Source organism: Lates calcarifer, linkage group LG8 (genome assembly GCF_001640805.2).
Source record: "Lates calcarifer isolate ASB-BC8 linkage group LG8, TLL_Latcal_v3, whole genome shotgun sequence".
Taxonomy (NCBI): domain Eukaryota; kingdom Metazoa; phylum Chordata; class Actinopteri; family Centropomidae; genus Lates; species Lates calcarifer.
The window spans coordinates 15,910,993-15,938,593 of NC_066840.1; the positions used below are offsets into that span (position 1 = coordinate 15,910,993).

The window sequence follows — 27,601 nt, forward strand, 5'->3', positions numbered from 1 at the left end:
CTCTTTTTTTTTTTTTTTTTTTTAAACTTGTAGCAGAAGTGCGGATGTGAGTTGCATATTGATACGGAACAGGCCGCCAGTTTTTTATTTATTTATTTTTTTTAGCAATGCGTGCTTAGGCAATGATCATTTTGTGGAGCTATGAATCCAGAGGAGCAGACTGTAACGTGGTTGATATCACTAGGAGTGCTCAGCTCGCCTAAGAAGAATATAGCGGACCCGGAGGAGTTTTTGAAAACATCGCTCAAGGATGGGGTCGTCCTGTGCAAGCTCACGGAGCGGCTCATACCTGGCTTCACTCCCAAGGTGAGTAGCTGATTTAAGTTAACTTAAGTCAACAAATGGCGAGCGATCAACCGCTCTGGTTGTAAGGAAGGGAGGGGTTTGATGAAAGTGATACCGACAAGAACTTCTCCCTGCAGCAGGCCTTTCATTTTTTCCCCCTGTAGCTCGCGGTACTCGGGGTCGCGTAAGTTTTTTTTGATGTTGTCGTTCCGCGCGAGGCGCTTTGTGCATCGAATTAAAGGTGCATTTTAGCGACTTTTCAGATGCGAGATATCAAGATGTGGTTTCCTGTGGAGCGAAGCAAAAATGTTCCGCATTCTTGACACGAGCGAGTCGGTGTGAACACCCACCAAAAGCAGGACAAACTGAGTAGCAAGAGAGCGTGAAACATGACCACAGGCCGTACAGGGGAGGTGGAGCAGGGAGGGGGATTTCAACTACACTCGCAGTGTTTAAAACAACTTTTTTTATTTATAACTCGAGAAACACAGTCAACGTGAATCGCATATGTTTAGTTGTCAAGATTACAAAAGTTGATCATGATAAATAACAGTTGCAAAGACGGTTCGTCACTTCCTCCTGAAAGACTCGGCTCTTCCCGATGCGACCTCCTCTTTCAGAAAGCGGCGTCAATGTAAGTGGAAACAACGAGAATAAAACCGGAAGTAGTAACTTCTCTCTTGCGTGCTTTACTTTTCTGCTTAGTTTGTTGCTCGTTCTCCCGACTGTCATACATTTCTCTTAAAATAAATGGTTGGGCTTTTATTACAAGCAGCGACAAGTCTCATTTGCCCTTCAATATATATTTTTAACCGTTGGAACGCGGAGGTTAAAAGGGATTTTATTTTGAAAGTTGAAAAAGTGAGCGGATGTTTTGCTTAAATCTGGTTACTTTGACGTTTTCTGTGGCGTTTATGGTTATGTGTGCATGAAGGAGACACAGGAAGAATCCACAGTTATTTTGTCAAACTGCGGGTTACCTCATTCGGATTACTACGATTGTGTTACTTTATGCGCTTTTACATGTAACTAGAAGGACAGTAGCGTCGGTCCGGAGCGTTAGCGAAGTGCTTGTGTCAGATGTCTATCTCATAGACTAAACCGAGGTATTTGTTTATATATTTATTTCGTCTGTGTGTGTGTGCTCAGTATTGCCAGGATCCGAGGACTGAAGCCGACTGCATTTCCAACATCAGGGAGTTTTTAAGAGGATGCTCATCCTTGAAAGTGGAGGTAAGTTGAATTCAAGTGTGTTGTCTGTCAAGTTTCATGCACCAAACCTTACGGTGTGTTTTGACACGGGCTGATCTTTCTCTGTCATTATCTCCTTACTTATCCCTCTTAGCCCACTGCAGTTCACGGAGGAGACTTAAACGCACATTCTTCATGCTTGTGTTGTGACCCAGCTTACCCTGCTTGGCATATGTTTTCCTCACACGTCCATGTGGAGTGAGCCACATTAACAGGCATGCTGTCAGTCACTCCCACTGACCAGATCAGAGGGGAACTGTTGGCCTAAATGGGCACAACTTAGGTTTCAACAGTGTTTACTTCCAATAAAATGCCATTTCTCTTTCACGCTGCAGTGCCTTGATTTTTGTTTTGTTGCAAGTTAATAAATTCCCTATGGGCATACACTGCAGACCTGTATTGCTAAAAACATGTCCCTTCTATTAGAAAGGGTCAAATCATTTGCAGATGTTGGGAGTTTTCTCTGTCTCTGCACCAGCCTGTTTGTGACTGCCACAACTGGACAGCAGTTTTTTCCTCCAGCTTTATAAATAATCTTTTCTGGTCTTGAATCACATCAGTTGGTTTCTTTAAACAACTAATTGAGTCAGCAAGCCTGGCTCACTGCAAAGTCAAGTGGCTCAGTAGTTCTGCCCAGCTGGCTTGTTATGTCTGGGAGGTCCCCTTTGCTTTTATCCATCATCCCTGCCTTAGCCCATAATTAGACCTTTTGTGGCCAGCCAGTAACTCTTGGGCAGAGGTTTTTTGGAGAGTCACTGTCAAATGTATCAGCCAGGGGATGTCTGTGGCGTTACAGTGAGCCCTGCCCATCCTTTGGTCAGTGATGTGATCATGGTTAGGGAACTTTTTCTTTCTTTTTCTTTTGCCACAGCAAATAGTGACTGCTTGTCCTGTGACTGCACAAAGAGAGCAGTCATACTGCTTTCACTTCTGCCCTGAGATGCAGAAAGAGGAAGCACCAATTACTGCTCCAGGCCTCAGATTTTTTTTTTGCTGTGTTATTAACTGCATGAGATGATTTGTCTGCTCTGATTTTATACACGACAACAGTCATTTAGAGTAACATGTATTCATAACACGTGTCATCAAAACTGCTTACCCTAACCACGGTCAAGGTCTCAGTCCTGACAACAGTTGTTTCTGATCGAGGTCAATACGGTGATGTAAGACCCATTCACGCTTTCATTTTGTTTTATCAGTGCAAATGGATTTTTCCAGTCTTTTCTATCTTTAAAACCAGTGGTGCAAAAATCATTATGCATAAAGCTAACATTGTATCCTCACCATTTTTTTTACAAGATGAAAAGCAAAATGAGTAAATTCTGGTAATCAAGTAGAGCCCTAAGGCTGGTCCCATACCTAAAGATGTAGTGGTCACACCTGCTTTAACTCTGAATGAGGTCATACACAACTCATGACCAAGGCTGTACTACTCAAACTCTATATTTAAGATGTTTTATTTAAAATGTGAAACCTTACACGCTGGAGGAAAGAAGATAGCTGTCTGAGACAGAGTGAGCGAGCGAGCAGTGTGAGTGTGTGAGCATCTATGAATCGCAAATGAGTCTGGCACTGTCTGTTTTATTACAAACCACTAAGTCACAAAATATGGGTCATGCTCAACATGTCAGTTTTTATCTCGGTCTTGTTATAGGCTTTTTTTTTTTCAAAACCCTGTGTGTATTTCATTGTGTGTGTGTTTCTTTCTATTGTTTGTGTTGCAGCCTGGAATGACTCTCTCTCTCTCTCTCTTTCTCTCTCTCACTCTGTCTGTGTGCACTTAGCAAGCATTACTTAGATCAGTGCAATCAGTGGAAAAAGTTGTAATTTTGACGTTCTCTTCTGCCACATCTGATGCATTCCAGTTTGTATGGACAGATGGTTTGGGGATTTTTTGATTCATTTTTTTATTTTTTGGGTCTGATAGCATCTTCTCTTTTCCTCCTCCATCCAGGGGTTTGAACCAGAGTGGTTATACACTGGCGAGAATTTTGGCAAAGTACTGACCACTTTGCTGGCGGTCAACTTTGCCACACAAGGTAAGAGCTTTCTCTGTACTTCCTATTCCCCAAACTGCGGACTGCTTGATAGTATTTACACTTGTAGTAAATGTCAGTCCCCATAAATGTGCCTGTCATGAGTAAACAGTGTGTGAAGCTACATATTAGTAGTGGCTAGCTGGTCTTTTTCCTCATCTGTATGCTATGATGGTGGTTTTGCATTTTTCACTTTTGTCCACGCAGCCATTCCAAATCATGATTGGGTGTGTTGCCCATGGGCAGCTGGCATGGCAGTGTGTGTTTGTGTCATGCTGGGTGCCATATTTACTCATGTGCATCCATAGCCTGATACGCTATGAATAATAGCCATCTTTGTCGATTTTATTTGAACATTCAAATTAAGCTCCAGTGTGACGCAAAATGCCTTATGTGACTGAATATACTGTATGTGTGAGTGTATGCATTTCAGACACACATACACCACCACCACCCCCGCTCAAGTACATTTCCTCAATAAGGACACAGCATAAAATGGTTCGCAGTGCAGCAGCCCCACAGCAGTTTAGGGCTAATTGCTTTGCTCGAGAGTCCTTGTGTGGGGGCACTGAAGAGGTAATACCAGTTCCTCCCCCTAGTTTCCAGCTTGCAGCTGCCTGAGACCCAGCAGCCATAGAATTATTCAGTCAGCATTTTTAGACCAATCTGCCACCTCTGCATGCTTTATAATAGATGCATAATGTTCCAGGCTATTTGAGAACATGTGTTTGTGTGACATTCCCGTATGTAAACAGAGTAACAGGATATGCACCTAGATGACAGTGAAGATGGATTATGATATTAGGGCTGTGGCTAATGATTATTTCCATGGTTGATTATTCTGCTGATTATGTTTCAGATGAACTGACCAGTCTATAGATGTCAGAGTGTTGTGAAAATAGACCACTGCAGTTTGCCAGAGCCTTTTTGTCTGAATCCAGATATTCGATTTACAGTTATGTAAAACAGACAAAGGCCCAAAATCATCACAATTTAGAGGCTATCAGCAGGAAATGTTTGGCATTTTTTGCTTGATAAATGACTTTAAATGATTAATTCCCCATCAAAATTATTGTGAATCCACTTTCAGTGTTTTGATCCATCAGTGAATCGGCTAATTGTTTCCACACTACATGACGTTACCTGCTGCATCTTAATTCCTTTTGTGATTTGTTACACTTGCCATCACTTTGTTAATGCATGATCAATCTCTTGAGTGCACATAAATGGAGGAGAGGATGCATGCCACAATGTGAGATGTGGAGCAAAAGCCACTGCTGGTGCTGGGCTCTGCTTGATATGCAAATCTTTTATAGGCTGTCTGTGCCCAGCAGCTGTTGCTCCCATCTTCAGAAGTGAAGTTGATTTGAAGTGGATTAGTCACAAGTTAGCTGATGCGATCAAACACAAGAGGACCTCTCTGTTTTTTGTTTTTTTTTCATGTTCCTCAACCAGGCCTTATTTTTCCCCTGCCCCACGAGTTTCTGCGCTCAGCGTTTGTTTGTTTAGGGTAAATGCTTTGAACATTGCTTGCGCACAGAAATAACAGCGGTAACCACAGAGCTTAGCTGACAGACGGGCTTGTTAGGATTCTCTGTGTGTGTGTGTGTGGGGAGTGGCATGTGGGATCCATGAGTCCCACCAAGCAGTACATGTGGACTGTCCCGCTGCCTTCTGTGTCATTTTCACTGTATCAGCCATGCCTCAGTGCGATGCACCCTGACGTCTCAGCATATGGAAGGCAGTAGGGACTTTCCAGCAGTCTTCCCATCTTAACATACATTACATAGATTCCAGATGATATGCTGATAAAACAAAATCACACAAAAAGTGTTACCATAGCACTTTTTACTGCCTGTAAGTGAAAGTGCACCAAAGCGTTTGTCAACTTTATAGCCTCTGAGCTGAACTCCTTATTGGATCTGAATTAAAGGTTACTAAGGCTAATGGCAGCACGCTCATTATTTTTTTATTCTCCTGTAATTTTCAATAGGATTAGACAGTTGACCTGGCTGGCATCCAGTTGGCATTTGAGAGGGAGCCTTCAGTGGGTGTGTTCCTGCTCGTTAGCCTGTAAGAGGCTGCAGGGCTGCCATGTGTCACTTTTCAAGTGAGCACTGGCAACAAAATTGCTACCTCCGTCAGTGCATCTCAAGGATTGCACTCACACACTGCAGGACAGCTGGCAGCTACTGACCTTAAATCACTGCTCCTCTGCTGCAGTGGCTCAGCGATGACACTGTAGAGGGTTTGTAACATAAATTTGATTTAGATTTTTGTCTCTCCACAAGTCACCCTCTAGACTGCATGTCGGATAAGAGGCAGCGCTGGAGGAAATTATGTTAAATAACACACAGACTGAATGAGCGACCGCTCAGACATATTTATATAATAATCTATAAGCAGCATGTTGCCTTCCTTTTTGCAGCTGCTTGATCTTTTTTTTGGAGCGCTTTGCCAGTTTTGGTTAAATCAGATGATTTCTATCTGGCATTGTAAATGTGTGTGCCCGTGTGTGCACATGTTCACTGTCCTGAGGCTGTGCAGAGTGAACGGACCATACTCGCATGAATTATCATCAAGTTGTCATCCCCCAAAGTATGTGCACCTGCGTCAACTGTGATGATGATGATGATGATGATGCTGATGATGCTGATGATGCTGTGTATATGGGTGCGTGTTTTCAAGGAGAAGTTCAAATGCCAGTTCAACCGAAATAACAGAAGCTTCATATTTCCCCTGTGTGTGTCCATAGACTGTGCTGCTGAGAGGTCATGTCCGCAGTCTGGCGCCCCCTCTCCTAGTCAGTCGACGTCTTCACACACACTCTCCTCTGCCAAATCCAAAGGCTCTCTGCGCAGACAATCCAAATCAGTGGTATGGTCTCTTTTCTTTATATCTACATTTTCTGTCTTTCTGTTTGTGTTTCTGCTTTCTTCTCACTTCTCGTGCTTGAAGCTTTCCCCATTTTGTACATTGTTTGCATTTAATTTGTCAGATCATTTAGTACACACTCCATGACATTTGAGTTTGCTGACATCCACTCTAACCAGGAGATGTCTGAGAACGGCGGAGGTGGGCAGCTGATGGTGAAGGCTCGCTTCAACTTCAAACAGAATAACGAGGATGAGCTGTCCTTCAGTAAAGGTGAATTGATCCTTGTGACGCGGCAGGAGGAGGGAGGATGGTGGGAGGGAACTCTCAACGGCAAGACAGGCTGGTTTCCCAGTAACTACGTCCGGGAGGTCAAACCCTGCGGTGAGTTGGGCCACTCAATAAGGACCCTGAATTCATGAGTTTGATGGTGCTATTTAACACCTTATTTTGGAAGTGTAATGATCTTGCTATAGTAGATATTATGGTGCAGTGGCAAGAAATTTTATGATGAAAAATGTCCTGCAAAATAGATATATGACCACTTGATTTTTTTGACATTATTTGTGTTTCAACACGTATCATAAACACTTATTAACTGTGAATGAAATGTGTATGTGCAGGAGAGAATATGAGACAGGAATGCTGAGGTCTCATTAAGATGCGTCTGTTTCAAATGATGTAACCGTCAGTGCCCACATACTCACATGCCAGTGATAAACATGGTGACAGTGGAGGAGGTCATAATAATGTGCCCCCAGTGTTGTAGACAGCGGCGGCTCTGAGGCCATTAAATACATTGCAACATGTGGACAGAGAATTTTTTTTCACTAATATTATCCACCATTTAAAAAATGTATTTGTCTTTTGTATTTTTAGTCTGAAAAAAAGATTTTTATCTGTTGTATTCAGTGACTAGTGTGAACCATTTACCAAATATTCTCTTTAAGAAATGATCATAAAATGTCAAATTGATCGATGAGTTTCTTGTTATTACCCGAATGTTTAGTATAATCTTTAAAAAAAATCTTTTTTCTGATTATTATGAGTTAGTTCTGAGGAACGTGACAGTCCTTATATACAATTACTTATCTCCTCTACAGAGAAGCCAGTGTCTCCTAAAGGAACTCCACTGACCAAGAACTACTACAGTGTGGTGAGTGTGAATTCTCAGATGGTTTTTTCTGTGTGCTATTCTCTGTCAGTTAGCTTACATTAACAAGACCTGTTTGTTCATACAGATCGAACTCTAGCTGGGTTTTTTTTGTATGTTCTGTGTCTGTTATATATACAGTATGTATGGTGGTCAAAATGCAGGTTTGGTTACTATTAATAAATACTGAGTGATTTGTCCTGATCAAACACAGCAGTAAGGACATCATACATTTGACATCATGTTATTTGCTCAGTCATTATTATCATATATCACTCTGTTAGTAAAACAAAATGAGATGAGCTCTGGATTCTAGTTCATTGTTCTATTATTTATGTCTGTCACAAATGCTTTATGACCCTCTAATCAGTATGCCCTTATCAGTCTCGTTGTGTTGTCTCATTTTTAACTCAACAGATAAGTAACTTCTCCTTTTCAAATCACACTCTGTTGCCTCTGTATGACTGTCTTCTCACTGTTTAAGTGAACTAAAAATAAAGTGTCGATGTAGTACTGTGGACCAGTAAAGACCAAAAAAACACCCAGATTTTCAGACATTTTCTGTATTATAAAGCAGATTTTACATTCTGGAAGTACTGTGTTTTCCTGGAGTCTGACAACATTAACATGAAGCATGCTGCTGATTGTGTTGCTTTTGCAGGTGGTACAGGACATCTTGGAACATGAGCGGGAGTTTGTCAAAGAATTACATACAGTGCTGAGCTGTTACCTACGACCCTTGCAAGCCAGTGACAAGTAAGGGCAATGACGAGAAAACGTGACAGATCCATTAATGGGCACAAGTTAAGGCAGAGGGCAGTGTGGATTACCAGGAAAATCTCTGGGTTGATTGGATGAACCAAAAATTCTTGAATTTCACTGTCTTAATTTCTACTACACTACATAAGAAATAAAGGTTTTCAGAAATGTGTCAATATTGTATTCTTTTGTTGTGCATGTTGCAGTACAGTCATTGTTGCCTCAAATTAAGCTAAATGTGTTTGTATTCAGGCTGAGCAGTGCTGACAGCGCCACCCTGTGTGGAAACCTGGAGGAGATCCTCACCTTCCAGCAAGGACTATGTGTGGCTTTGGAAGACTGCACCAAGTAAGTCATGCTGGACACGGACCTCCATGAAAACCTTTATAGTTTGATCAGTTATATTCGACTTCAGTTAGAGCTATGTCAGTGTTTGGACCACAGTGTACACTCTCCTGTGCTTCTTCTGTAAGACATACTCAAGTGCCTTCAGAAGACAGTTTTAGATTTCATTTATTTTTTAGCTCATTTACTACACTGTACACAAACTATACATACAGACTATACAGTGCTCTGCAAAGCATACCATGCTTGATTATATTTTTGCAATCACTTCCTTCCTCCCAAGCATCTCTTCCTTTTCACTTCTCTATGAAGCAAATGTCAACTTGCAAAAACTGATATATTGTTTTAAATAAGCAATTTATGATAGTGAGTATGAAACCCAGTATACATTTATCAAAGTTGCTATCTTTGCACATATCGATTTGAAAAAGTCCTCAGGTGCATTCATGCACTGGTTGAGAAACTCTTGAGTTCCAAAACTGCTGGAAACAAATGTCTGCCTTCAGGGGAAGGAAAATATGTTCATACATCTAAGAAGGCATGGTATACTTTTGAAAAAGGCCTGCAGGAATGTGAGGTGTGTACAGTGTAGTACAGGGTTTTCAAAAAATGCAAGAACAGTCTTATATGCTCCTTGTCAGTAAAAACGTCTTTGGCAGGATAGATCTTATAGACAGCCTGAATAACGGTAGCTTATCAGTTATTTGGAAATGATACATTATGTCATCATTACAAACTCTTGATCTTTTTCCATACCTCTGTGTCATTTCCCCACCCTATTTCATTTTCTTCACTCTTTCTACCTCTGTGACCTTGTCCCCATATCTCCGACTTTGCAGAGTCCCAGAGGGCCAGCAGCGAGTGGCAGGCTGCTATTTAAACCTGATGTGTCAGATCAAGACTCTGTACCTGGCTTACTGTTCCAGCCACCCTTCAGCTGTCTGCATCCTCACTGACCACAGGTCTGTAGCCCCTCTGTCTCATCACAACGACTTTGATTAATGTAGTGTAACTTTCGGGGCTCACAGTCCTGCATTTTTTTAATTGTTTTTTATTGACTTAAATGTCCCTCATGGTTCTAGACTCACTCATCTGATGAGGTCTACAACTTTGTACTAGTCTTTCAAACAATTATCCACTGGTTCCCACCCGAGGGTTTGGGATTCCCACAAAGAGTCACAAGATGATCATGACCCGTTGAATTCATAAGATAAGATAAGATAATCCTTTATTAGTCCCACAATGTAAATTGAACCATTGTGGGACTAATAAAGGATTATCTTATCTTATCTGATGTTATGAATTGAACAGGTCATGAATTGATTTCCTCACTAGGAAATGAGCCTTTGAACTCTTATTTTAGCTTTTTTCTTGTGACGTCTGCATAGTCTTGAGGCTCTTAAAAATTATTAATATTTAACAGTCTGAGAAGAGAAAATCAATATTTGATCAAACTCAACTGGTGCTCCCTGTAATGTCAAAGGCCAAAAAAATTTCTTTTATAAAGCTGAGAAAAATTGTCATGGGTCACCGTTGTGGTATTTCTAGGACTACTGCATGTTGTTTTCTGCTGATAAGTTGTATTTTAACTTTTAGCCACAAGGTGTCAGGCTTCCCATCTGTAAATCAAGAGACTGAACTGACTGAGTAGCTGCACCAAGTTCTTGTGTGCTGAGTTTCCTTCACTCCATTTCTCATTAATATATATAATTCTCATTGAGTGGGAACTGCTGTTATGAATCTGCATTGCACAGATCACAGTCACTGTGAAATGGCAAAATGGTCATGGTGCAGTTTAAACGATACAGGCTTGAGTAATGTAGAAGCGGCTCGGCAGGTTCTACACTGGGAGGTGCAGGTTAAGTTGAATTACACACAGGAAGAAGCCAACTGTCTGTTGACAGGATGTATAGTTGTGGTTACGGTGACAGGCAAGCAAGGCGCTTTTTCACAGTAAGCACATTTGCGTTTCAGTAGAAAGAACCCTTCTTTGTAACATTCACATTTACTCAATGTTACCAGGTAGTGCTGCTCCAGGATACTGTATGATTTAAGTTCTGAATCTGTCGAAGCAAGTTGGCAAGTTTGCAGTGAAGTGAACATGTTGCATTTGTTTTGGCAAATTGCAAAAAAAACAAATTGCTGACTAATTTACATCTTTCTAACTTTCTTAACACCATCAGAGTTGCAAGTGGTCTTTTTACACATTGACCACAGATCTGATATATGATCACAGTGTTGGTGTTTTTTGCAGCAATGACACATAAATGGAGACAAAGTGGTTACATACAGTATGAAACCCACTCTCCACAACTCATTAGAAAGTGATTGATTTTATTTAATAGGTATCATATCAAAGATATTATTTTAATACTGTACCATGGAAATGAATCGAGTATATAGCAACATGTTGCCACAAAGCTGTTTTGTATTTTAGCTCTAACTTTCTGACAAAGGTGGGATTATATGAAATTATGGGGGTCTATTTGATGCAGACCCCTTCTTTTCCCTGGCAGTTAAGGTCGACTGCTGCTATCTGCTGTTAAAAGCCAAACTGCAACTCTGTCTATTGTTAAATACTGAAAAGAGTAGTCCTGTCATTTTCTTTTATATACATCCTGTTACTATTCTTAACTCTGTATCACAGAAGGGCGTATAATCAATATACAGTATATGATGATGTGGTTTCCTGCTATGCGCTATACATAGTGAATAAATATAGTATATAATTAAAGTGTGCATTTTTCAAATAAATATTTAGCAGTTTTTTTTTCAACTCAACCCACACAGATAACATTGTGCAATAATTAATGTTGAATTAGATTCAATTTATTCCAAGCAGTAATGCAATAAAATGATTAAATTCTTGTGATCGCATTAAAGGTTTTATGGTACCATTGAATTCTCCTGTCATCAGAAATCTGCATCTTTTGAAGTGTCTTTGAGCCATGACCTATCAGAGTGCTCTGTACTCTGTATTCCTGTTGAAAAAAAATCTAAAATCATAAATAAAAAATCATTACCCAGAGCTGTGCATTAAAAGTGTGTGTTTGTGTGTGTTTTAACAGTGAGGAACTAGACAAGTTCATGGAGAGCCAGGGAGCAAGTGCTCCAGGGATCCTGACCCTGACCTCCAGTCTCAGTAAGCCCTTCATGAGGTTCGACAAGTACCCGACCCTGCTGCAGGAGCTGGAGAGACATGTGGAGGTACAGGATGAAATGCCTAAATATATACTGAAATAAACAAAGAACTGACCACTAAAATCTGACAGTGTATATAAATGGAAAGCTAAGAACCCTGTGAATGGGTCTTTGTCTTCAAGTCTCTGACTTCCTTTCTATATCACAGGATATCTAGTATTCACACTTTCCTTGCCTTAAGATTTAGGGGGCAGCGGCCCGATTTGAGCTGCTGTGTATGATTTAATGTGTTGTTCATTTCCACCACAGGAAGCCCACCCAGACTACACTGACATTGTAAAGGCAACAGCTGCATTTAGGAGCCTAGTGGTAAGTGTGGAAATTCAGAGGGCTCTTCATACTTAAATGAGCCTTAACCTATATAATCTTTGCTCGTCTCCAGGAAGGATTAGGCCTCCTCTTTTTTTATCAGCACAGAACAAGCCTCAGTCAAACAACCTGTAAGCCTCTCATGTCAATTTTCAATTACTGGACTGCAGGATTTTCTGGATTTCTTGTTTTTGTTCATTTATTAATTTTTGTCCCCCAGCAAATTTCAAGACACTGCTTTGTGTTGATGATGTCACCCTCTTTGTCGTAGTACTTCACAATCAAGCACAGCTTAATGAATGTGCCTGAGCTTTTTTTTTTCTTTCTTTTTTTTGGTGTATGTGTTCTCTGCTGCATGTTAAGTGATAAGGTTGTTCCTATTGTGGGTGTGAACTGAAATGCCATCTTAGAGGAGTTGGATTTGAAATGAGCAACCGCATTGCACTTGAGCGAACATTATTCTGAGACACAATTTCCCCAGTATAGCGCTGAGTTCTTTGTAAGAATACATAAGGTGAGTCACACGTGTTTCTTCAACAGAGCCGCACAGGAAAGTGGGGGAAAAAAAAGCATTCACGCGCCACTGACAATTGTAATTTGCAAGTCTCCAGTTTTTGTGTTTGTGTGTTTTGAATGTGTGGTTGGGTGGGCAGACACCAAGAAATGCTAGTTACCTCTCTGCAGTGCTCTATATACTGAACCTTTTTTTGCATCCTTTCTTGTATAATGCGCAGTGGAAAATGGCAGATGTTGCATTGTCATTTTTCCTGCTTGAAGAGGGAGAACCCCTGCTTAGCACCTGAAAATGTACTTTTTTATGTTTCAGGTTACTCCTTATACCTTTGAGAAAGAAGTAAAAGAAAAAACACATAGAAATTACATTGACAATAAATATTGGAAGTAAACAGTTACATTTTCTGAAGCCATACCTATGGTGGTCGAAAATCCCCTGCTGTTGATTCTTCAGTATTTCTAAAAGTCACGTAACCACAAGAGTAGGTGTCACAGTTTTGACATTATGGGTTTTGGACTGAAAGTCTTTGAATCCAGAAATCTGCAAATTGATATGAATAATAATATTTGTCCAAAGCAGCCCTGGGAATCTAACTGTTTCAGTGAATTATGAAATAATGTGTCATGTTCATATGCTGATGTATATACATATTTTGTATGTGTCCACATGCGTGTTTAGACGCAGTGCCAGGAACTGCGGAAGCGCAAAAACCTGGAGCTCCAGATCTTGTCGGAACCAGTGCGGGGCTGGGAGGGGGACAGCATGAAGAGTCTGGGTCACGTAGCCTACATGTCCCAGGTCCACGTGAAAAATGGGTCCAGTGAGGTGAGAGACGTTTCTGGTTTGACGCAGTGCTGGGTGACCAGAGCTAGCATCAGTAGTCCTTTTTTTGCCATCTAATTGGTAGGAGTTGGCAGTCCTAGTGAGACATGAAGATTAGAGTCCTGTGGGTTCCATTCAGTCAAAGAGGAGAGCTAGGCATCTTAGGGAGAAAACTGTCAAAGGATTTACTGCTTTACTGGGCACAAAATTTGCCTTAGAATGCACAAACAGTTCTGTGTGCGTCTTTTCTCATCTTCTGAATTCTTTGGTATAGTTTAACCAGTCTTTTCTTGAAACCTTAAAATGATCATATCTGTTTCTCAGTTAAGCGGACTGGGTATCTTTCCTGTGGTGACACACAATTGTCATAACTGTCTTCAAATTTACCCCACTATCTAAACTGCTGCATTGGCTTTCTTTAGTTAAAGAAAAGTACAATAAAGATAAATAAAACAGAGTTTTTCCCTTTCGTGATTCCCCCCATGTGACTTAGTCATCCATCAAAAATGTTTTATATTGGTTCATTTTATATTTCATATTTTTTACTGGATTTAGAATGCATGTTGTTTTTGATGCAGGTAAGCACATAGAGGAAGTGTGAACGTCACCTTTAGGTGAAGTGTTCCAGATGTGTTTGACTAACGCGAAGTCTCACTATTACGGGCTAACCCGGCAGTGTGTCATTATTTAAAAGAAATGTTTCTAAATGTGTGACAGGGTTCCATGTGTCTGTAAATCGTGTGTTCAAGACCGCCCTCCTTCGTTGCTACTTCAGTATCCCCACACAAGTGTCAAAACAGAAACCCATGTAGGCCATTTGCAGACTGAGAAGCCAACTCCTCTTTTTGTGTGGTTTCTGTGTAGGGGTCGACTTTGAGTTGGTGGTTGGAAGAAAGCCCAATATATAGACTTGGATTCACCCTGTTATAATCACTGCCAACCGCTTTCCAACCACCAGATCGGTCACCGTACTTGTTTCATAACTCAACCTTTCTTGTTAACTCATCTCGGTTTCCATTCATGTAAAACAACAACAGCTTTGCTAAACTGGTAACTAGTTGCTACCTGGAGCTAAAATATGCCAGTGTGAGCTTTAATGTTGGTTTCGCATCAGTGGGTGCAAAATAAACTGGCACACATTTGGTTTTTGATGAGCAATATGATGAACAGGTGCGGCTGCAGCCACATTCCTGTCAGTGAAGGAGACTAACTAGTTGCAGCCTAAACTAAAAGGTCACATTGCAACCAAGTCTTTCTTGTTTCTCTCTTACAGGAAAAAGAGGAGCGCTATTTAATGCTTTTCCCTAATGTGTTGGTAATGCTCTCTGCCAGTCCCCGAATGAGTGGCTTTATTTATCAGGTGAGCTACAGTGTATATGTCCCCTACATTAATCCTTAATATGATCCTCAATTTACCTCCAGTGGAATCTAGTGAAGCACAGGGTTTTGTCCAAGATTTCTGTTGCTTCCCCAGTGAAATGGTGATGAATGGAATTTCATTTGCAGTAATTTAAAGGATTTAATAGCAACTCTTAATATTTGAACAACTATCTGCATGGATAGATACCACTAAAAGTTTGAGTGAGAATACCACTTATCATTTTTATGCGCACATAATTCCATCTTATTCCATGAATTTCAGGTGATAACAACATACCATGGCTACATACATGATGTCTTATGTCCTCTCCCTTTCTTTGTCTCATTCAGGGAAAACTGCCACTGACAGGCACCACAGTAACAAGACATGTAGAGGATGCAGACACTGCCCACTATGCCTTTGAAATCACAGGTTTGCATCTGAAGCTCTGGAGAAATATATAACCCATCTTCATTAGTTTAGCTGAGGATACAGCAGTAATACAGTAGAATGAGTTGAACCTCAGACCAGCTGCGGGACTGTGACTTCAAAAGAGTTGTTGCTTCAACCTCAACTAACTAATTCATAGGACAGTGCTCTGAAAATTTCAGTTTGTACTAGCCGCCGAGGTAGCCCCTCTCCCGGTAAAATATTCATGCTGGTGTCTGTACATAGTTAATAAAAATGTAATAGATTTGCCCTATTTTTTCTAAGAGAGCAGTCTACTGCACACATGAAATGAGAGAAAGCATTAACAGATAAACAGTGCTACAGCCACACAGCGTGAAATACTAAATTGCTGAAATAGACTGACATAATTGCCAGATCTCTATTTTTGTGGTTTTGCTATGTGTTGACTCTTGTCAGCCGTATGTAACTTTCACTGAAGGAAGTGTGTTTGTGCGTGTGTTGCAGGAAGTATGATCGATCGTATTACAGTGTTCTGCAGTAGTCCTCAGGAGCTGCAGGAGTGGCTGGAGCACCTTCAGCCCTTCTCCAAAGGAGGTAGCCCTGCAGGCACCATCTCAAAGGTCAGGACACATCACACACACACACACTCTCTCTCTCACACATATACAGTGTAAAGTCAAAACAGTACTAACAATAAACCCTACACCATGCTGAAGTGTGAAAAACCTTTTGAAGAGATTCTCACTCTAAAGTGATAAACATGACACTCCTCTTTCACTGCACATATCACTGCATATATGATTGTCACATACTTGCTTGTCTTCTCTCCTTTGCGTGTCCCACATAGACTGTAGAAGGAAAGCCACTGAGCATGGTCGGCACCCCTACTCACCTGTCCCACCTGGGCAGCCTCAGCGCCATCAGCCGTGGCCCCCTGGAGCCGCCAAAGATCAGCAAGCCCTGGTCTCTCAGCTGTCTGCGTCCCGCACCTCCCCTCAAACCCTCCGCTGCCCTGGGCTACAAAGAGGTAGGACGTTGAAGAGACAGCGCAGACAAACCCACACAAACTTGATATGCATCTCAGCAAAAGCAGTCAAACAGTAAATTGTTACTCAGAAACCACAAGAAGTCCCCCTTCTCTACAAGTCCCCCTCTGTTTCTTTTTCTATCTCTACTTTATTCAACCCTCCAGTTTTCTGTTTTACGCAAAGGTTTCCACCAAACACACAAGTACAATTGACATGCTCACATACCTTTAATCCATTAATTGACACCTATTCAGCAGGTAAAAGTACTCTCATTAGATGAGAATAGATTGAGTTGTCCAATCACACAGTAACTGTGCTGCTCATCAAAGAAACAAACCTTTATTAACCACTCCCTGGTGACATTTGACATGTTTACAATAACTTCAACTCTATGTGGTCACAGGCTCTTAAAGCCTTGTATTGCACTGTGATAACAACAGGAAAACGCTTCCCACATACAGATTAGCGCTTTGAACAAAGCGTGGGCCAGCTAGATAAAGCATACGGTGACTGTGGAAGTCAGCAGCAGCAAATATTAGTATAACATTATTGATTATACAGCAGATAGGACAGATTTGAAGCTACTGCCCGAAACATCAGAGGTTATGCTGTTTTTCTGAGGAAGTTCATTCCAGTAACAGCAGCAAGATCACCAAGTCTGTGACTGGGACTGAGTTGAACCACTGCTTATGAGCCACTTGTCTTCGGTGAGAGTGACAACGCTCTCTCTGTCATCCTCGTGGGAGGCACAAGTTTTCACATACAGTAGTTATCAGTCAGCACTTTAAAACTTTCAGTTTTCAGGGTCTCCCACAGTCTGGTGATGTGTTGAGATGTATATATATATATATATATATATACAGCCTCGATACGCTTTAATACTAAATATACTTGTATATAAACTCTATATATAAACTCATTCTTGTCAATGTGAGAATAAAATAGGCTTGCAGCTAGCTGGGTCTTTTTTCTCTGCCATGCAGAGATTGCATGCATAGTCCTCTGAATGCATAACCTTCTTGCTGCCAGTTTCCCCATTTCTCCACGTCTTTGTTTATTTTTTAAGTTTTTTTTGTTTTGTTTTTTTACATTAAATAATCACTTTAGGCTGCATAGACAAAGAATAGGTGAATGGCAGAGTGGGTGTAAAAATGTTCACCATTAACTCTCTATCACATCCTTCTCTCATCGTATTTTTCATGCACATTTCCCCTTTTTCTCTCTTTCTCCCTCTTGCCTTCTGTAGAGGATGTCTTATATCATGAAGGTAAGGGTAGATTACACTGTGTTTCTATCCGTGTGTGTGGGTAAGGATGTGGGTTGGGTTGTGGGGGTGGGGGGTCGAATAGGGTTGCCTGTGTGTGCGTGTGCGTGTGTGTTTGCCCCAGTGTTGAGCTAGCATGCCATTGCTCTGTTTGCTTCACTCCTCCCTCATTGTCAACTGTTGGTTTCCTGTTTTCTGTGGCCCTGCGTGTCTGCATTTTTTTCTCTCTCTCTCATTCCCTGTAGTGAGTCAAAGCGCCACTCACCAAAAAAAAAACTTTCTCATCTAAAAAAAAAAATAGTAACTTGTACTAGTGTTGCTATTTTGGAAATCTAGACACAGAATGCAAAGTGCAGTCAAATCTACTGTCATTCATCCCTAAATGTATTTGCAAATGTCACATTTGAATAATCAGCAGCCCAAATATGCTGTCATAGGTCACATAATCTCTCTCTCTTTCCAAGTTGGGCTCATGTCTCTGGAAAACCTGGTGGGAACTGTTCCATGCATAATGGTGCACAGATTTATTAGACATCACAATAAAACACACCAATCTTCGCCAGGTGACGTTAAACAAAACTGCAAACTCCTTGTGTCTGTAAGCATCTTGTGAATTTCCTCTACTCTGGAGTGACCATAAAAATCAATAATTCAGTTTTGAAATATCACAGAACATGTGTGCGCTGTGCCTAATCCATCGCCGGTGTATTACAAGCAGGTGGATGGTGTGAAACGCAGGCAGTCTCGGCACCAAAATTGCAGCGTGCCTCCGAATTGCCCTTGGCATGCCACCTCATGCCACCTCTCCTCCCACTGAGTCCCCAGAACACCTGATGCTGCTGCTGCTGCACTGACGTGAATCCCAGAGTCTCTTCAAAGGTTCAGAGAGACGTGATTCAGTCAGTTATTCCTCCTGATTCTTAAAGAGTCTGCGGTTAAGTTTCAGGATACCCCGTGAAAGGGTTTACTACCTTATTACCCATTGCGTATTTCCCTGAGATTCTCCGTTCCAGCCAAGGGCGTGGTACAAATGACACGGTGTAAAGCATTATGAGAAAGTATTGCGCATAATTTGCAAGTTAACTCCATAGTGTCAGACTCGTATAAGCACGTCAGCAGTTACTCTCAGTAAGTTAATTATTCATCACACCTCGGCTTTTAATGTACCCAGGCGAGAAAGCAGTCATTGCACCTGTTTTCACCCTAAAATCAACCCAGCAGAGAAAAGGAAAGTCTGCCACTCATAAAACCATAAAACCACATCATTGTGGTTTTATATAGTTTAAGAATAATGTATACCTTTTTCCCTGTCTTTGTAAACATTGTAGCTCACAGGTAAAGCTTGAGTATTTTATTCTTCTGCCCTGACCTGCCCTGAGGTACCTGTAAAAATGTGGATATTTTATTTAATTAAATCTTTGGTTTTCTTTATGCTTTTTGTATAACTTTTATCAGGCAGGATTCACGTTAGCACAGATCGAATACATGGGTGGTTTGGTCACAGTCATCACCACGTGCTTGCTGCCTTGTTTGTTGATGGTTATTTTGTTCCTTGATGTTGTTTGTTTTATAAGGGATGCGCGTCCCTGTGAGCTTGCATTCTGTTTGGTTTGGAGTCTTGGCTTTTACAGGTGTGTGTAGCAGTGTGTTTGTGTGTGTGTGTTTGAGGAGAGAGATGGTCTAAATTTTCACTTTGCGCTCCTCTAGGACTCCAGTAAGAGCCCGCGGCCCATGAAGAAGTTCCTGCCGGGCAACAGGAAGAAAGAGCGGAAGCCCTCTGACGACGAGGTTCAAATTAGGAAAAGTAGGAGTTTGATTTTACTGTTTTATCAAGGTTTATAGGAGGCATGAGAGCTTGCCTTATACAGGCCTCTGTTGCTTTACAAATACAAATTTCAGTTGTTTTTGTGGTTTTAATGCTGCTGTTGGTCATGATGGTAATTGACGGTTGTTTTCATGTTGAAAATAAAACTGAAAGTCGTGTATACAGTTGAGCTATAACTGGAATTAAATCGGTTTGACAAAAAGTGCTGTAGTGTTGTGTGAGCCAGTGTGTCATTTTGGAAACCACCCCTGAGGTCTCTGCAGCCCATTCTTTACATGAATAGTATAGAGGAGTGTGCATATTACAAGACCCCAGGGATATGTGTGACGCCACAACACCACCTGCTCAACGAAACCCCCAAGTGTGTATTTATGATATTGGCAATCTCTGCTTTTGTCAGGCACAGCCGCTCTAGAGGAGGATGCTCAGATACTGAGGGTGATTGAGGCGTACTGCACAGGAGCCAGCCTGCACCAGACCACTACAGGTTTGTGTGTGTGTGTGTGTGTGTGTGTGTGTGTGTGTGTGGTTTTTTTGACAACAGACAAATTGTTAATTTAATTCCTTCCTAGATTGCATGTCTTCAACAACTGATACAGCCATGAATCAAGCTTTCCCATTAATTTGTGTGTGTGTGTGTGTGTGTGTGTGTGTGTGTGTGTGTGTGTGTGTGTGTATATGCAGCGGTGCGGAAAGAGTGCATCCCTCAGGTGCTTCTGCCAGAGGAAGAGAAGATCATTGTGGAGGAGATGAAGAGCAACGGGCAGACAGTTATTGAGGAAAAGTAAGCATGTTATTACTTCCATTTACTTGTTGTGACAAAAAAAGAATTTGTCATTATTTGTGTTTGGATCTTGATTTTCTCTGTAATTAGATTCAGAAATATGATATTGATCCTGTTCAGGCTGCTGAGGCATGAATCTTCACACAGAATGACCTTGATTTTGAAGCCAGCATAACCTTTGTATACAAATGTGTTAGGAAATGGTGCTTTATTTTCTGTTTCTCTCTTTCAGGAGCCTAGTTGATGCTGTGTACGCTTTGAAAGATGAGGTTCACGAACTGAAAAAGGTGCGAGTTTTGTTTGACCAATGCACTGAATGTGCTTGAATGTGCTTGAATGTGTTGAATGTGTGAAGACAGTGTCGCTGAAGTCAGCAACACACCTTTCTGTCCCACTTGTTAACGGACTGTGCTTGTTTACATTTTTGGTGGGTTACAGACACAGTTGAATGTACTCAGATGTAGGATTGTTTTTTTTTTGTTGTTGTTTTTGAGGAGGTCAGATATCAATACATGAAAATGAAAAAATCTGATAATGTTTATGGCATTCATTTCTTTAACAGAAATACATAATAAACAATTTCCAATGTTATTTACAATTAACAACTTTATCATCAAAAGTAACAGCAAATATGATGATAATTGTAGATTTTCAAGGGAAAACTAAAAATTAAAATGTATAAATAATTGAAAACTAGAAATAAAAGTACTCAAAACTAAATTAACACTCATTGAGGAAAAAACTAACTCAAATATAAAATGACACCAATGAATTATTACTGCATTATTTACCACTACAACTACATTTGCCCTATTTTGCATTCATAAGCCCTGATAAACATTTAATCAGTGCTTTATAACATACTACAATATGCCACCATATGCCAATATTCATTAAAGTATTAACCATTTATTAAATGTTTCTATGCAACCTATTAAGGCTAAATAGGGCCTGTATATTTGAGTCACACATTCTGTTAAATACTGCTGTTGTCTGGGTGTTTTACAGGAGAATAAGTGGATGAAGCAGTTTCTGGAGGAGGAGCAGAAGTCTCGGAAAGAGCTGGAGAGAGTGGTCAGAAAACTGGCCAAGCAGAAGAATGATTGTGCTTGGGATGACGGCAGCCACTGAACACATCCCCTACTGCCATCCTCATCCTAGTTTGGCTGTGAGTGTATGGGTACATTTGTGAGAGCATGCTTGCAGAGGGACAGGAAGAGTCAGGTGTGTTTGTGTGTGTGTTTTTGTGTATCTGTCTATGTCGCGTCTCCATATTTCAATCACACATAGCGGAGTCGGACTCTCTGACGACGATACTTGGAGTTTTCCCTCGCTTCAAGTGCAGGAGCTTGATTTTGACATTATGATGAAATCTTATCTGTCTTCCTGATCCAGCCTCACTAGATGAGACTACAAATATGCTTCCTACTGAAGCAGCTCAGCTAAACCAAGACTGATTCAAAATGGGATGTTTCAAACATAACTGCCTCCTGGCTACTAGCACTGTGAACACTCCCCAGAAAATAGAGCAATCCTGGACAAGGACAAAACAAGTTCTCCGCTGCTTCTTTTGCTTCATTTGGAAATAGAAAAGGAGTCTGAAGCCATCGAGTCCAATGGGTGTTCTCATGCATGCACTTCTGTTACCAAGACAGATTTTCTTCTCTTCGCATCATGACGTTTTTGTCATTGTCATATTTTATTTCTCACAAGGGCCCTGACTGGGGGGAAAAGGATTTATTGAGCTTTCATGAGCATGTGTGATTCGCATTTTTCTAACATCCTAGACATTCACATTACGAGTCTCCAGGCTGTTTTGTAGGCGTTTAAGCAAGTCAGACAGGTTAGCTCATTGTCTTACATTCAGTTGTTTCCAAATGCAGTTCCCTTGACTGTTTATTTAAAACCTGCATGAATGTACAGTGTTTCTACAGTACGAATTCTGCATCAGAAATGTGATAATCAAGATATTCAGATATATAGTCCAAAGCTATCAGGGATGCAGCTGCATAATAAAATAGAAAAGGCTTAACTATGTATCATTTATTATAGAGTATGCAAATAATGTCACCCCTGCTCTTCTCACTAAAAATATATTCAATTATCATTTTACCATATTTAGCCTGGCTTTATTTTGGATTTTTAAAAAATACTCTTTATTTATTGTTCACCCAAGCATTTAATTGTGGTGTTAGCCGTATAGATATAGTTTTGCTGCCTTTATATCTGTCTGAAATTTTATTAAACTACACTGATGTGTAAAGGCAGAAAAAATATCCTTGTATGGCCAAGGGAAAATAGACATGTTTTTCATCACAAAAGAGGAAATATGACTTAAATAATGAGTCTGAGGTTTTTGTGTGCATCCTCTACGGCCTCCTAGCAAGTTCCCGCAGAGCTGATGGAGACAGACTGAGGAAATAAACGGAGAGATTTATTTGTTGGCATAGAGTAGAGCTCAACTGTTTAAGTGCCTCCCAAAGGGGTCAATAAACTTAAAGAGAGTTTAAGACCAGACTGGGACTAAACGCGTGATTTATACTGAAAGTGTCGGAGATGGATAGTTGTAATATTTTAATGAGAATGGCTCAAGCTTATTGGTCGTATATCGGGTCTGAAAAAACAAACAGGGCTCTGCTTGCTATTTAAGATGCAGCCTCTTTGCAAGGACCCACAGCGGTACATTTCCTCATGTGGTTGAGCTGTGTGTGCACTGTCAACACTGTTATCTACTGCAGAGCAGCAGTGGATGCTATTGAAATGCAATAAGTGACTGCTTTACTGACTGACCTCTGGGTTAGTCCCAGCATGGTTGGCCAGATTTGGATAAACTGCAATAATGAATGAATTAACCCAATTTATTAACCAAAAGGGCCAGGCCATGTGGTTTAGCCACCACGCTGTTAGGCTGCTCATTATGTTCCATTTGCCTTTATTTAATCAAGTCTCTTGCTATTGATGATTGTTTCAAGTTTCGCTGACCAGGTCCAAATTTTCATTACAAATGATACAAAATGTAATAATACTGTAATACTGTACAACCCCTGTTGGGAAGTGCTGTTTTTGGTGCACCTCTTTACAGGGAGGTCAGAGCACTGTGTAGGGTACAAGGCAGCACTGGTACACCTGCAGCAGAGTCGCTGTCTTGCTCGAGGGCACTAAAGCAAGGTAAATTCTTGCACAGGTGCACTGTTCCTGTCTGGACATACAGTTAGCAAGCAGATTCTCTTACAGAGACTCCACCACCTGTAAAGATGTGTGACTCTGTCTCATCATATCTTTGCTGTTGAGATTAACGTTGCTTTTTCTGTATTTTAAATTGTTTTCATCAAGTATAACTTACTGTAGTTTTCAATTCCCAATAGCCTCAGTGAGCACTTACTGGTGGGAGGGGGCTGAACTCCGGTTTCATCTTTCTTTATTTGAAATTACGTCTCCAGACCACTGTGTGTATTATTTTTGAAAGGTTGTTCTATGCAATTATTGTTGTTGCAAGTATTGTATTGCTTTTTTTTCTAGACACTCTGTACTTTATGTTTGGTATGGTCATTCTTTTATTAAAAATTTAATATAACAAGTGGAGTTTAACTTTCGACATCAATTTCACAAAGTGAGAAATGGAAAACTCCAAAAGATTTCAAACCCGTTTTACGAACCACACGGCATGAACCGAGTGTTCCCTCATTCATACTGGAAAATCCACCAAGTGAGGCTTTTCCATGCAGCACTCAGCACATGTGCGGTTCAGGAATTTGTAGGTTGATTCAGATTCGGTAGCAAGAAACCCTTTACATGGAAGGAGTGACTAGAATAGATGACATCCTGTGAGAGTGCGTCGCCTCTGCATCTGTACACACCTCCATAGATATTCACATTTTCCATGCTGTTCTACTCATGTGAAACACTGTCTGAAGTGCTGACTTTAGATTTGCACTGCATTGCATTCTACTTTTGATGTCTTGCAAGGAGGGGTAGAACTTTTTTAGATTACTCACCCAGTATTTTTAAAACCTTGTATTAGTCACCAAACAGGTTAAAGTTACTTTTAACTCATACCTGTAGAACATGGTGTAGGAAGTGATTAAATAAAAAAACAGGTCAGCGTCTGAACTGTACGTGTGTATTTACACAGGTGATTTTTCATGTTTTCCCCCTTTCATTTACTACAAATCCAGAATACTTCACATTACTGAAAACTATCAAAAACCATGCTGTAGTGTTTCAGATTTTGTAATACTTTTTCCTCCCTTTTAGGCCGCCAATGGTCTAAATTCAATTTTACATAGTAATCAAATGGCACTGACTCAAATATTGCTTTAGTAGTGTAATCCATCACAGTGAATCTTAACTCTGTGGAATATATAATGACTATAGTCATTTGTGTGTACTGTACCAGCACAACAGTAAAGAGCAGGAATGAAAAAAGTTCATTGTGATGGATTACACAACTCAAGTTTCAAGAGTCTGAAAAATAATAATGATTCATGCACTGTATGGAAATGAATGGAAACCAATGGCTGCTTGGAAAGAGGGAAAAATATATGACAAAAGTGGAAAGTCTGCAGCTTGCTTTGAGATAATTATCAGCAGTAGAATAACATGTAGGTGATTTAGAAAAACACTTGCGTTGTCCTTAAAATAATCACATGCTGACACTGAAATTGTTTCCCACAGAGGTGATCTTTCCCATACCACTGAAAACCACAAGCAGTTTGATGCACATAGATATATATATATATATGTATATAAATACACACATACACTTTCAAAATGATAGGTATTAATGATGATAGTTAACCCTCTAAAGAGGTAACCTACATCTTGAATGGTCTTGTTTCTTGTGGCTTAACATCATGAGAAGATGCATGTTTGCCGTGTGGTTTCCTGTGTCCTAGAAATTCAAAACCATAGTGGAACAGACTGAACTAGAACACACCATGCAGTGGGTTTTGTACATTATGATGATAAAAGTCTGAGTTTTGAGTAGGAAATAGAGGATTATTTTGGTTATGTCAGAAGAGTATTGGTGGTCTTCAACAAATTTAACTATGCTCATAATGATGACCTGAATATTTTTAACCTGTTTGGTAACCCTGACCCTTAAGCATCTCAACACTGATTATTTTTAGGACTAAAACTTTTTTCTTTTTTTTAACCAAAAATGGCAACACATCTTTTTTTTTTACACTATTTAAAATATTCTGCATGTGCACACAGTATGCCGGTGTAATCCAACACTAAAAATATATAATATGTGGTGCTTTAGTCTAATGTCTGTATCTCCTTTACTTCTAACTCTCTCCTTAAATGGGTAGATGCAAGACAAACTGATGAGAGAAGAAATATTTTAGATTAAATAGAAAAGTTTCATTTCACAGTCATACATTCTCATTTACATCAATAAATACAGAACAACCATTCTCAATACTACCACAGAAATACAACACACAATTATATCTAATTTAATAAATTATAGTTTAGGAATGTGGTCTTTGTCTCTGAAATCCATGAAAATGATTACCGATCCAGAGTATTTAACAGTGTTCTCAGTAGATTTATATCCAAGTCCATCCACCTAAAAAGTCTTCAGCTTAGGTCCGTGCACATGCTCATATAAAAGTCCTACAGTTGGTACATCCCAAAGGTTGTGGCTCCTTCAGTATAGCTCACCAGTGAAAGGTTTTCTGTCCAGACACCGAGCTGGTTTCCCTTCTCCAGTCTGATCACCTCTCCCTGTGTGGCCGTGCACAGACCAGACGATTTCCCAGGGTGGCTGCCCAGGCTGCAGTAGGCCTGCATCACAATCTTTTCCTTTTCTGTCTTGCTCTTCCTCAGCATGATTCTGCTGGTCAGTGGGTTCACCGCGTCACCCTTGGAGAATGTCACCCTGGAGTAGACGTAGTAGTCACCAGACTGCAGGACGGTCAACCAACTGCCATAGAAATAGTTGATGTTCCTACGAACTGAGTGGTTCGTGTCCCACTGGAGATAACCAGCTGGAGAAATAGAGGGAGACGTTAAAGCAATATTCTTGAAAATGCTATCAGTCTTGACTTTTTGGCCATTTCTGATTGCATTTTTTAAAATTCTAAATATATAAATTTCATAAATTCCTCACATGTAGCTTTATCTGCTGTTTCCGAGAGAACCACCATGCCTGCCAAGGCTTTGTAGAAAGTTTCCTGTTTTTCTGCCGAGTGAAAGGCAGCTGGAGAAGAGAGTAAAGATCTGGTCAGACACATTTTTGAGACTGGATTTTTGTATGGAACTTAATGTACAAGATTACTTTCAAGAAGAAACAAATGACATGAATGTACCTTTTCCTCCTTCAGTTGAGGGAGGATTTTGTGGTGATTGTTTTTCCTGCAGGGATGAATAAAGTAGATCAGTAACAGGTAGGACAATATGCTGCATGTAGATTCTCCTATGATACTTATTATATATGTATAATATTCCTAATGAAATATCTTTCTATATTCATAAAACATTGTCACAAAATGCTTGTCTTGTAACAAGACACTGCTGTTAATATGACACTTCACCTGCTTTTTGAAGAGCATTTCCTGTGTTTCAGATCAGATGTGTGAATTTAAACAGATCTATTTCAGTACCCTGGTATGAGCAAACTAATGTGCAGTGCTACATACAGTTGTTTCATGGTTTAGAATAAAAGCGAGTTAATTTGCAAATTAAATTGAAATAATTGTTTAATAATTGTCTTTTCTTTTATTTAAACTTGATTTTTAAGTTTAATAGTAGTTGAAGATTTTAAAAAATAATAATTTTTAAACCATCACCTTTATAAATAAAAATATGAAGTATAAATATTTTAACTTGTAATGCCTTTGAAGATTGTTGCATAATTGCTTTAAAAATACACACAGTAGAGTTAGCATTATCTTTTCTATAAGAGAGAATATTTACCATTTTTTCAGTGTACAGATAGATGAATCCTCCAACAGACAGCAATAAATGCAGCACCACTACACCAACCAAGAATCGGATGAGAGGCTTGTTGTGGCCTGGTGATGGAAGTGGAGCTGGGATGAGGACCGGGTGGGACCTGTTGAGGCGCGGAGGCACCGGCGGAGGAGCCAGGCTGGTCTGGTAAGTGTTGATCATGGTAGAGAGGAGTGATGAAATGTAGAGTTGCCTGGCGTCCCTGACATGCCATGCACTTATGAACTGCTGCTCTCACAAGCAACTGAGTTTTACTCTCACTACTTCCTGGAAGCTCTGAAGCCTTGAAGATGTGACCTTTGGTGAGTGCATGTGTGTATGTGTGCATACATGTGAGATACCTTGTTGCATTTTTTTATCCTTCCTTTCTGTAAGATGTCACAATGCTATGTGACCTTGAATTACTCAGTATTTCTGTCA

General features: G+C 40.3%; 2 protein-coding genes across 3 annotated transcripts; one reads left to right on the plus strand and one right to left on the minus strand.

Moving 5' to 3' along the window:
- arhgef6 (Rac/Cdc42 guanine nucleotide exchange factor (GEF) 6) lies at window positions 1-23,798 on the plus strand. 2 transcript variants are annotated; one of them, XM_018660309.2, is made up of 22 exons: window positions 1-306; window positions 1,435-1,518; window positions 3,491-3,575; window positions 6,328-6,449; window positions 6,626-6,830; window positions 7,550-7,602; window positions 8,261-8,355; window positions 8,611-8,706; window positions 9,543-9,665; window positions 11,772-11,910; window positions 12,154-12,213; window positions 13,406-13,552; window positions 14,823-14,909; window positions 15,260-15,341; window positions 15,825-15,940; window positions 16,168-16,347; window positions 17,595-17,615; window positions 19,320-19,416; window positions 19,838-19,924; window positions 20,122-20,221; window positions 20,454-20,508; window positions 21,230-23,798. In XM_018660309.2, exons 1-22 carry the CDS (start codon window positions 142-144, stop codon window positions 21,350-21,352), a joined length of 2,322 nt encoding a protein of 773 aa, XP_018515825.1. In that variant the 5' UTR covers window positions 1-141; the 3' UTR covers window positions 21,353-23,798. The 2 variants fall into 2 exon arrangements, with proteins under 2 accessions (XP_018515825.1, XP_018515826.1); XM_018660310.2 differs by lacking the exon at window positions 17,595-17,615.
- On the minus strand, window positions 22,493-27,446 carry cd40lg (CD40 ligand). Its single transcript, XM_018660311.2, has 4 exons — window positions 27,146-27,446; window positions 26,539-26,584; window positions 26,340-26,429; window positions 22,493-26,217 (listed from the first exon to the last, which is right to left on the minus strand). Exons 1-4 carry the CDS (start codon window positions 27,341-27,343, stop codon window positions 25,844-25,846), a joined length of 708 nt encoding a protein of 235 aa, XP_018515827.1. The 5' UTR covers window positions 27,344-27,446; the 3' UTR covers window positions 22,493-25,843.
- Window positions 27,447-27,601: the final 155 nt, after the last annotated feature.